Source organism: Pezoporus occidentalis, unplaced genomic scaffold, assembly GCF_034315485.1.
Source record: "Pezoporus occidentalis ecotype Australia unplaced genomic scaffold, CSIRO_AGI_Poc_V1 ctg4, whole genome shotgun sequence".
Lineage (NCBI taxonomy): Eukaryota > Metazoa > Chordata > Aves > Psittaciformes > Psittacidae > Pezoporus > Pezoporus occidentalis.
In genome coordinates, this window is record NW_026915724.1 from 12,079,846 (window position 1) to 12,092,039 (window position 12,194).

The 12,194-nt window shown below is 39.1% G+C and overlaps 1 protein-coding gene across 1 annotated transcript in view; it reads right to left on the bottom strand.

The window, feature by feature from the left end:
- Positions 1 to 638: 638 nt before the first annotated feature.
- Positions 639 to 12,194, bottom strand: part of LOC134171322 (chloride channel protein C-like) — a 76,214-nt gene continuing 64,658 nt past the window's right edge. The window contains exons 14-16 of the mRNA XM_062633433.1: positions 5,127 to 5,223; positions 4,032 to 4,127; positions 639 to 1,909 (exon numbers count right to left, since the gene is read on the bottom strand). Of these exons, the coding sequence (XP_062489417.1) occupies positions 1,658 to 1,909; positions 4,032 to 4,127; positions 5,127 to 5,223 (445 nt within the window). The 3' untranslated portion in view covers positions 639 to 1,657. The remainder of the gene's footprint in view (positions 1,910 to 4,031; positions 4,128 to 5,126; positions 5,224 to 12,194) is intronic.

The following is a 12,194-nucleotide window of genomic DNA, read 5'->3' on the forward strand; positions in this document are numbered from 1 at the left end:
AACGGGCTTTGAACCAAAAATGCAAATTCATGGCAAGGTTATTCACATTTGGTTATCAAGAGAAGAGATTCTCACTGCCTTAAGGGGAAATCACATGGGGTTTCTAAATTAGATCTCTTGTTCTAGCACACAAACCCTAAGTCCTTCAAGAAAAGCTTCACATTTTTCAGGTAGGTGAGGCATAGCTCAATAGTGGCAATCTTACTAGTCTACTAATGAACAAAAGATGACTAACTCTAACAGGATCTAAATAAACATCCACCTCCGTGTCTCTTGGATGCATGATTTGCAAAGCGTTTCTCACCCTGCGTATGACATATTTTAACTGACCATTTAAAGAGCCTTTTTTAGGTACCTTCATTAAGTTTTTGGCCTGCCACCTTTTTGCATTGCCTGGACACATAAGTTTTAAAGTGCTGTGCATTCTCTGTGGTGCTACAAAAGCAGCATTATTGATAATAAAGACAAGATCTAGCAGAGAGAGGAGAAAATCCAACAAATCTTTTATTCATAGGGGACTCAAAGCTGCATGATTTCAAATACCAAAAAATCACTTCCAGGAATTTTGGCAAGTTTTTATAATCAGTAAATTATTACTCGTTTTCCTCAGTATTCATTAGAACAACATTAGTGGTGGATTCCTTCATATATGTTTGATTTTAATATCCAAATCTGTGGGAATCCCTCTGGCATTTAATAGAACAAAATTAAACATCAATTACAAAGTCATAAAAGGGAATTTAGAAGCTTCTTTATCCAAAAGATTTTTCACATTCATTTATTATCAAACAACACTTTCCAAGGTTTCAAACATTGACTCCAAAATAATGAAGAATTATTTAATTTGTGCTCAGTTTGGAAATATGCTGCTGTATACACAAAAACTACTCCCACAATTTATCATGTTGTTTCTCCATTATTAGAATTTCTCCATAACTTCACTGCACATGAACTTAACTTAAAATGTTATTGTATCAGGTGGAAGGAGAGAAAGAGAGCCTATTCTAGGAGCTGCAGAAATTCAAAGAAATGTAGGCAACAGAAAAGCATGTTAAGTCTCTGTCAATGGGAAGTGTGATGGGAACTTGGCAGGAGCCCCACAGTCAATACCTTTCTCTTACACACAATTCTCTCTTTCAATTTCTATTACAGATAGGCCAATAAGAAGGGCAAATCCCTTGTTCTTTTCAGTTGCCAACCTCTCTCAAGGTAGTACTTCCTCTCAGTTAAACATACATATTTCAACATAAAAAAAGCTGATATGTAAAGATTTTCCTTTTTAACATGCAGATACTCAAAGGTTGAAGATTTAGTTTGCACTAAAAGGCTTTGCCAGTGTAACTGCTGCTAATGATTATGACATTTTTTCATTGGGAAGTATAGACAAAGTGTGACAAAATTGTTCATAACATCCATCCTTCTCATCTAATTGTATGTACATCTTTGATAAACACATAAATTCTTACTTTGTGTCACAAGCATTTAAATTAATGAATCTTGCAGTCACCAAACAGCTGAAGAGACATAGCTCTGGGCTAAAATCCTGAATGTCTAGATACAAAAGCTTTTAAGCATCTCCTCCAGAAAGAATCAAGTAGAAAAGCTCTGATTATATTTTCCTGTAGAAGAACATGGGCTCAAAAGGAAGTAACAAAGCCTAAGAACACATCCATGGCCTTGAATCCAGGGGCTGCTCACCCACATCAGGGCTCTGTGGTGCCAGCTGGAGCCTGAGCCTCTCCTCCAGTGGGAAAGGCATCAGGTCCTTCCTGGTGATTACCCCGACCACTTGGTTCCGCGGATCAACAACAGTGAGGTGGCGCAGCCCCAGGGTGCGAAAGATGATGTAGGTGCGTTGCAGTGAGAAATGAGCTTGGACTGACATTGCAGATCTGTTTATATATGGCTCCTGTAAGGCAAAGAGAGAAGACATAGGGAGAACACAAAGGCATATGTGCATCCCTGCCACAGGGGTGGGAGGGAGAGGCAGAGGAAGGAGGCCAGACAGAGTGGTTGCATGCTTGAAACACAGGAGTCAGTAAGAACATTAGTTCTTCTCTCCTTGTTCTCCATCCCCAATTATATCTAAACCATCAGGAAATACCATAGTAAAAAAAAAATTCTGAACCATCAGGTTCACTCTAAATAAACTATGGCAACTGGAATGTACCCAAATCTCACAGGCTAGACAAGCAAATTGTCCATTGATATGGTCTGAGTTTTTACTTGGAAATAGTCAGTGACCCCAATGTTTATTAAGTCTAAAGATATTTTATAGCTGCTATTTCATTACACAACCATTTATGACATCCTGTAATATTTTGCAATAAATGCTTATAAAAGTCAATTCACATGGAGACATAGACTGAGAGGAAGAGGACAAAGAAAGCAATCATATGGCTTCTGAGAAGAGTGCCTACAAGTGCTAAACACTGGTCACTGAAAACTGTGAGGGCTATAACTGTTTCTTGATAGGAACAGGGCTAAAGACCATTTTATTGTTAACAAGGCTGGAATTTATAGCCTATGTAGGTGTTCACTTAGTTTTTACTTTTCACATAATTCTCCAATATCCTTCTTATGTCTTGCTCAGTTCTGTCAAAGAAGGTGTATTATGCTTCCCAAGTGTATCCTTCCCCAGACAGAGGAAGAATGAAACAAAGACAAGATAAAATAATATAAATAAGTGCACAGTATAGAAGGACACATCTCTTTTCCCTCTTTCATTTACATGACTGATGAAACATTCAAAGACATAAAAGGGGAAAAGAAAATAAAGGTAAAAAGGTTTCCTCTTTCTATACCACATATAATTCTGCTGCAGAGCTCACTGCCGCAGGAAATCACTACACCCAAAAACTTCACAATGGCTATTTCTGTGTATATCAGAACCAGAGCTTTCATGAGTCATAATAACAAGTTGTTGGAAGGGATACTAAACTTCAGGAATCACATCAGGTACTAAAAAGTTAGGTGTCAATGTGAAACTTAGTTGAGTGCAATAGGTTTCCCATCACAAAAAAGCTGTGTGGCCCAGTGGCACGAGAACTAGACTGGGTCTCAGCTGAGCTGGCTTCTACTCCCATGTATGACTTCCTGAACTTTGGAAAGTTATGTGTCATCTCTCCACCTCTGTTTCCCCATCTATTGAAAGAAAACTTTCAAACCAAACCAGATAATGGATATTAGGAGCATTGTGGGGTTTATAACTTATCTCTCCTTCTACCTATATTCTAGCTATATGAAGCAAAGAATTCAGGCTAGATGGATCTCAAATGCAGTTCCATCTTATTTACACGTAGGTAAACAGAGCAGATTTTATATCTTTTTTAATAAAATCCATCTGAATTGAGCTCACTGGCGTGGATTTCCTAGTGTCCCCCTACCTCAGTTTCAGTGCTGTAGACTGAAAATTCACTGAGGCAGAAACTACATTTATTTTGTTTATAACATATTTATTTTAGGCCTTATTCACTATACCAAACACATTATTGCTTTTGGACCCAGTATTTTAGTAAAGTATTTAGGAAATAAATGTGGCGATGTCATAGCAGGGATTAAAGGAAAAAAAAAAAGGAGGAAAGGGGAAAGAAATATAGCTTTATTTATAAGTTGATGTATAGGCACTGTACCGTAATGGAGCCTAAAATCTCAAAAGTGTTGCTTTATATTTGCTTTATATGACTATAAGAGCCAAATAATGACATTTAAATGATCTATTCCATTAACATTGTATCATTTTGTCAATCTGGAATGTATTTTAATCAGAAAGCCTCCTTGAAATGGTCTCCTTTGTTGTATTTTCTTTTTGGCTCATTTTATCAACATCTGTTATGTTTATACAATATGAATTAAAACTTGGGAATGCTGTTTGTACTCAGCTACTTTTGTTGAGAATGTAACGTCCCAGGATTGGCAGTGTTTATGTAAATCAGTGCGGCTGACACAGCCATCATAAACAAATGAGAAAATATAACAAACACATTGTTCATGGAGGAAATGTTTGTTTTTAGAGTTGGCTTCAGTCTTACCAGATTGATGAAGAGTTGCTGATACTGGGGATCTGTAGCGTAGCGATTCAGCAGTGTGGTTAGGCGCGACAGATTGGGCAGCTTCTCTACTGTTATCTGGAATAGGCAACAATCCATTTCTCTTTCTTTCTGTGCTGCACATTAGAACTCAAGGTTCAAAAGCTTCCCAGTTTGACTCCTAAGAGAAAGTTTTCTAGCAGAGCTACACTGGCACAGCTTGTACAAACTTTATACATTCTTTTGCCAATAAGGCTTAAATTAGCAATGTAAAATAAAACACTCTTTACTTACAAAAAGATTTTCCCCCCCCTTAGTGTAACTGTATCTCTATTAAGACAATGTAAATTATATTGGCTTAGGGGTGAGGTTTTTCACGCTGTGAAGATTCACACGCTAAGTGGTAATTACATGATAACATAGTGCAGAAAAATGCAACAAAACTGGTATCAGCCATCAGCTTGAGCTTCAGCCCTCTTCCATAGTGGTACCTATTTCTGTCCTGGCACCTCATCCCATACATAGTTGACATCAACATTCTTTTGTCAGCCGGATTCACATGTGCAGACCAAGTTTCAGTAATATATGATGACTTTCCAGTTGTGCCTGTATAAAGCTCAAAACTACACATTACCAGTCTTGCCTTGATAACACATGATTTTCTTCTACCGCACTTAATGTTTACTATTCCTAGAAATCGTTTAGTCATCTATCAAAGAAAAGAATGCTACATGCTTTTCAAGTTTGAAAGCTTTTATAAACACTCATCATTCAGAGAGGTGCCAATGCCATACAGAATTAAATATTATAATGATTCTGCTATCCATAGAGAAGTTGAGAGAGAGGACTGGAACAGCCTATCTGAACAAGGGAACTCTTTGCCAGCAGCCTTGCAGAACTTCCAGATTCTGAGTGGCATTACAGTTTATGACAGCTGTCCCTGAGAGGTTTCTGGTCATCCTGTAATTTAAATTGTATCTGACCACTTCTTTATCTCAATCACATATATTATGTTTCTTCATTCATGGAGAATTCATCCTAAATCACCCAATATACATGTTGATTAAACAAGGAAAGAACTGAAAGAAAAAAGGTTACCTTCTCATAGGAGAGAAGATGAGAGGAGGAGAAAGACTCGTCATTTGCCTCTGGTTCAAAGATGTGCTCATTCTCCAGCAACATGCACAGCTCAAACCTAAGGTTAGAGAAGAGGACTACAGTCATTATAAGGGACAAATTTTAAAAAGCAAGCACAGAATGCTTTAGCATCAGATATATGATGGTACCTCAAGTACTGTGGGCAGTTTTGGGCACATCAGTATAAGAAGAACATCAGACTATTAGAGTATGTCCAGAGGAGGGCGACCAAGATGGTGAAAGAACTCAAGGGCAAGACTTGTGAGAAGTAGCTGAGGTCCATGGGTTTGTCCAGTTTAGAGAAGAAAAGGCCAAGGGGTGACGTCATTGCAGTCTACAACTTCCCAAGGTGGGGAGCAGAGAGGGAGGTGTTGATCTTCTTTCTCTGGTGACCAGCGATAGGAATGAAGCTGCACCAAAGGAAACTCGGGTTGGACACTAGGAAAAACTTCTTCACTGAAAAGGCAGTCAGTCACTGGAACAGGCTCCCCAGGAAAAATGGTCATGGCATCAAGCCTGTCAGAGTTCAAGGAGCATCTGGATGGTGCTTTTAGACATATGGTTTAGTTTTAGATGTGCTGTGAGGAAGAGGTAAATGGACTCTGTGATCCTTATGGTTTCCTTCCAACTTGAGGTGTTCTGTGATTCTAGAGTATTAGTGGGCTGATCACATATCTCACCTTCCTAAATTTCCATCAGCAACAGCAGCATCACACTGCTGTTTTCTGCTTTAAGTTTGGCTAATTAGATTGACAGATACCATCTATCCTACAGGTTGTTCTTGATCTCACTCAACCTGCTTTGGAAGTACCAGCTCATGCACTGTCTGGTTTGCACGCAACAAGATACTAATAATGAGCAAATACAATTATCTGAATATAAGTATATAGCCTGTTGTTCCTTCCCACGTCCTTCTTAAGTAACATCTACATTAAAACACAAGGTCTGCAAAAAATTCATGTCGTATTTTAAATCATTAGCAAAACCTTCTCTTACAGTACTGCACTCTAGACAATTAATATTCTTGCTTAGTCATGTGAAAATTGATACTTTTATCAATTATTATATTATTTCAAATCTTTCCTTAGAGTTCTCCCCTTCTACAATGTACAAAAAGCCTTGACAAGCAATATATCTAAAATTATCATTTATAGTTTAGTGTTTCCTTGATAAATACACACACACTTCATCCACACTATCTGCTTCCAACCTTTTAATATACATTTAGATAACAAATACCTTGGAGACCACCACAAAGCTTTTTGTTTTGCAACATACTTAACATTGTGTTAGCCCTCATCTATGATCACAACTAGGAGCTACTACAGTAGTACAGAGATAAGCAACACACTGCTAAATGATGTGCTTGAGGGACCCAGGGGAGAGCAGTCACAATTTTCATTAGGGCATCAGAGAAATACAACTGAGGTACAAAGTGGCTTTTGTGACTGGAACACCAAGTATAAGCTGGGTATTTTTCAAATAAATACTACTGTATCTGAAAATATTGATCTGTTCAAACCAAAACTTGTTCTAGGAATTTACTAGTTTTAACATAATGTCTCCTGGGAAAGATTAGCCTGCTTCAAGGTGGGATTAACACTCCACAGCAGAGAACTTAACGCTAAGACAACATGCCTGCCAGATCCAAAAGGTGGTGGTTAGTGCCCTCCCTAGGGACAGGATATGGAAGAAGCAGGTTCAAGGGCTTTCTCTACACTTTCCTTCATAACAAGCACATTAGTGGCTATGTATGGCATGACTTAATTTCTCCTGTGGAGGGGTTCCATGCTGAATAAACACAGACCTGTACACCCAGCTCCCCTGTATTCCCATTTGCTGGCCTAATCAGCAGGCTATTTGCTGTTCTATTGTTTTCTTTCCAAACAGTCTCCCTTTCACTATTCTATACGTCTTTGTCCTGCATTTGATGAATCTGAGTCAAAACTGTAAAGAGTACAAAAAACCCAGTAAGCTTATTATGAAATACCATTGAGCCCTCACACACCAAGAGGTAATATTAAACTAGTTTCCAAAGTATTACATTAAACTGCAGTTTCACATATTTTGGGTCTTTTATATAATTCAACTTTTCTCCAACTTAGAATCAAGATGCTCTGAGAGCATCAACCTCCACATCTGAGTTCTGATCTGGAACACACAATTGAAGGAAGCTATCCTATCACTTCCACCTCCTGTTGGTTAGCATTGTAGAGCAGTCTCCTTTCCCCTGAAACAGCCAGCTGTTTCACTCTGTAGATCCAGTCTTGAAATCTGCATTTTGTTAATGCTGACATGGCTTTGGTCTCTCACCTAAAGTTCTCAAGAGGATTTATAAGTAAGTATGCCTTTGGCTGGGATATAGGTATCATCCTTGTACAGGTCGAGACCTGAGCACGAATATAACTTCAGGGAAAACATCAGTTCTGAAGAAAATCAGTGGCACAGCCAAGAATACTAGGAGACTGCCACCTGCTCCCACCTTTAAAGCACATCCCATTCATAGGACAAACAAGGAATTCAGTATCATTCATAACTATTGTCTCAATTTAATACCTGACTGGCTTCAGTTCTCATAAAATCTCTTTCAGATTACTAAAGAAAGCAAAACACAGCAGCAGAGCTAACGGCTGAGAGAACTCTACTGAGTAAATACTTTGCCCTGGGCTCACATCTTTCCTCCTGGGAAAGTCACTGGCTCACTAAGGCTCACTAAGCCTCTTGCCATGTGCATGCCAGCATAAGGACATGTTGTATAGGCAATTAATGGACTTGGGGTGGAGGACAATGATGAGAACACAGTAAGAACAGTATAGGCATGCTGCAACATGCAAGATCTAATTCTCCTCAGGCTACATTTGGAGGAACGAAAGGGAATAAAACACAATATATTCATAATATATTCACTGCAGCAGAGGACATAGCGAAGAAATAAATCCAGTCATGCTCTGTGAATTACTTTTGTTGCATTACACACCTTGTTCTGCAGGGCTGTCTAAAGGTTCACATTTTATGGTCCTTTGCAAACAGGTCTGCAATTATTTTAAGTGAGATATAAATACGCAGATCTAAATTCAGCTCCTAGATCATCATGTACAACTCCAAGAAGTAGACTTCAAGGACTATCACTGGGCCAAGAGTACTCTCATGACTTTAATCCTAACATGAATATATAGACATCAAGTGTGAAAGTTATAATCCACCCTGATCCTTTGCCAGACTCTGTATTCAGGTCCAAAACACTGTACAGCTTGTCCATAGTCCAGACTTCACCATTTTCCACTTGAACATCATGGGCTGGAATTAAAAAAACAGCAACATTCAGCAGGAGCTGAAAGAGCAGAAACATTTGCTCATCACCAATGGTTTGTTGGCCAGTTTTGTCAGCTTGCAATTTGCCCAGCACCACTCTTAACTAAACCCAGCAGGGAGTCACTTAACAGGGCTTTGGGAGGTGTGAGAGAAATTTGGCTGGTCAAAAAAACAAAGCACACACAAACACAATGAAGGGAATCATTGGAACATTTCTGATAAGAATCCAAGCCTATTAAAAACTGCCATATACAGGAGAAAAATGAATATACATTATTTCACTTGGACTTCCAGAAGTCATGTTTCAGAGGTATAACAACATCGCTCTTTGATGTTACATACAACATCCTTCCTATCACATCATCAAGCCTTAGAAAGCAGACGAAACATGTTTCTTGCACTATTTTGTGAGTTTTAACAGGAAGTGCTAGGATTCAGACTTGGACTCTGCAATTGTTCGTTTACTCTTTATTTATTTAAGAAGGAAGAAAACACTTAAGTAGGGAATATCATTTCAAAGATACCCTGGCAAGGCATTGCAGAAGTTTCATATGCTCTATCTGTTATAAAGCATGCATCATGAAGATACACCTAATTAAGATAACACATTATTATCCCAATATCCACATGTCAGATTTGGCATGGGAGTCAGGAATGAAAAGTATCTGACAGCTGATTGTGTCACTCTTGTTGTCAAGATGGCCAATTATCTGAGGAAACTATAAATTCTAAATACTGGGGGAGTGACATAAAAGGAACTGCAGCTCCAAAGTAGCTGCAAATGAACAGAAGGAAGATTAAAAGGTGGTGTCACTGGCAAAAGCATTCAGGGCAGGACTCTTCCAGACTGAATGGATAAAACAGCTACACAGCGGGCAAGGAAAGGAAGCAGGATTAGGGAACCTGAAGCATCCACTTTAGCTTGCTTCAGAAAGCTTTAGGCCTATTTCTTCTTCATTAATCCACCAAAAGTACCTGCATTGTTTTTCTTCTTGATCTGATTAATCTAACATTTTGGCCAAAATCCAACTCAGTCATTTTTCCTGACTTCAAATAGTTCTGTGCCTTTTTTAACTGTAAAAAAGAGTATTCTGCATTTGGTGAGCTAGACAGTAGATAAGGACTAGATCATCATATGCCAGGAACTATTTCTTAAAATCCACCAAATCTTCATTTTACACAACAAAACCTCAGGATTACAGGGTTGTTTCAGGTTAAGCATTACTGTTTGCTTATCACACCAAGAACAACAAAATTTGCATGAATTTGTGGCATTCTACCTACAAGATGATAAAAAGGTCATTATCAAGTATGGGACTGAGGTTTTCCAGAAAAAACATCAAATCCTGTCCATGCCACAGCATTTCAAAATTTATTGAATAAATATTTACCCTCTAGATCTCCATTTTCAGATTTACAAAACAGGGATTTCTTCCACCTCAGGGCTGTGTTTTGAGGCTAATTCGTTACTTAAGTAGCCAGCTGTCTGGCTTTATGGGCACTGGGGTGAATGAGCAGACAGTAAGACCACAGCCTCAACATGAAAATGCAATGGCAGCTGCTAATAAATTGTAAATGCAAACTTAGTATTTCAAACCTACACAAAGGCTAGATTTTAGAGAAGGATGAAGTCTTGGGTTCAGATTTGTATTTCCCTACAAGCTGGCTTGTTACCAGGCAGATTTTCAATTTCAGAGGAGCCTACCACACATTTAAACGACAGGACAAGGATGTGATCAGTCTTTCCATTCACACACCAGTTTTTCCCATGCCTATATTTGATTTCAACATTTAACAACACTCTGCACTTGCCTGAAAGCCACCCACATGCGAGGCTGCATACGTTTTTAATTTGGCTTTTTGAGTTAGCACACAGCCTCTGCAACACTCCAGTTTTCCCTCCAAAGTGCTCTGTCACAAAGTCCTACAGCACCTGCACAACTATTTGTGTGGCCAAACAGACCTACTAATTTTAAAAGTATCATACAATGTTGTTCTTTGGAAGGAAGTTTTTGCACTCTGGATGCGAAATAAAACCACTGCCATGGACTCTATAAACCTTCCTCTGTCTGTGCTATTCATAAGCTGCAGTGCCCCAGGACCCTGACAATACATGGGAGGATCATAACGTCAAGAGCTTTTGTTGAAAGTGCTGGATTCCATTTATTTTAATAGGCAAGATTACTGTATAGTGTATCACTGAAATTAACTGGATCAGTTTTTCAAAAGCAGGAGTCCGGACAGTAAAAACAAACAATGTGCTGACAGACTCTACTCTCTAACATGAAAACCAAGTAATCACAAAAGCACTTTGATATTGCCATCAGCTCCCTGGCCTGCACACCTAAAAATAGTTTTTAAGTCCCTAACATGCTCTCCCTCCACATTTTTCTTCTTTGATAGCTGAGTTTAGATGCAGCCTTCAAAACACTGCCAAAGGTGTTTCTAGCTTTGATCAGACCCGGTAGAATCACCATTGCCCAGAGTTTAGAGCAAAGCCATAGGGAGGAGGAAGGGGAAAAGCTACCCATGATACTCTAGTAAGAAACAAAATCTCATTTTTATCTCCATTTATTGCATTGACTTTGCAGATTTCTGTGTTTGATTGAGTAACTTTGCATTCCTGTGATCTAAACTTAGCAACCTCTCCACAACAGTGCCATAAGCAACAGGCTCTCCAAGAAGCTTCAGATCTCTCTCTGTTATTTCAAGAGTGCCAGCAGCAAGGCTGCCACAATGTTAAGGTAGGTATAGCTAAGCTTGGTAATTAATTTATGAATTAAATGTTCCAGGTCTCAATTCATCTTTAACTTTCCATTTGTCCCTAAGCTAGTTGCACTGTATTGCTTACTGAAGGCAAGTACTTCTCCTCTTACCAAGAAAAACAAAGGTATTGCCTTATTAAGCAAGTGTGTGTGGACTCTGTGCACACGTGCACATGCACACGTCTTGAGAACAGTGTTTCATTAGTCCCAACTGGGAGGGCAGATTAAAGAAAAATCCCAGAAACCTTACCTACAGCCTGACATACCCGTGATATGTCGCAATGCTACATCTCCTTTCCCACAGCACATATCAATATGGTATGCTCAGCTTTACTGAAAAGCTTGGCAGAAAGCATTCCTGACTCGCAACAGTTTCTGTTCACTGGACTGGCCAGAGGCGAATCATACCTAACAAAAACTGCCATAAAATACACATACATACACCACTTTGGATCAATAATTTCTCTGCTAAAGGATGTTACTGTGTAATACAGCTTTAAGTTTTCAACTTTGTCATATTTTCTAAACTCTGATCTCTTCAATTTACTTTCAGTTATGTGACATTCCCCTTTAGCAGAGTGAAAGCATGCATTAGCTAAACAATGTGGTTTGGATTTAGTGTTCCCATGCATCATCATGAAAATGTTTGTCTCAGCAATAGTGTCATTATTGTTACTGGGAACAGCTGCTCTACCATGTCTTCTGATTGTGGAAAGCAGAGTATCTTCCTTCCCATACCGGTTTACAAGCAGGGACCATCAAGTAGGAGGTTTATGGGTACACACTGTTCTGTACCTGGCTTCCTACCACAGAGAAAGCAGAAAGTGCAGTACAGCAAGAACAGCAGCAAAATCAATACTGCAAATAGGAATGTAGTTTGGCTCCCTCCACTGGCAGGTCTTCTGACTCCGGATGGGGGACTAACCTGAGGCAGAAAACCTCTCAGGTGCAG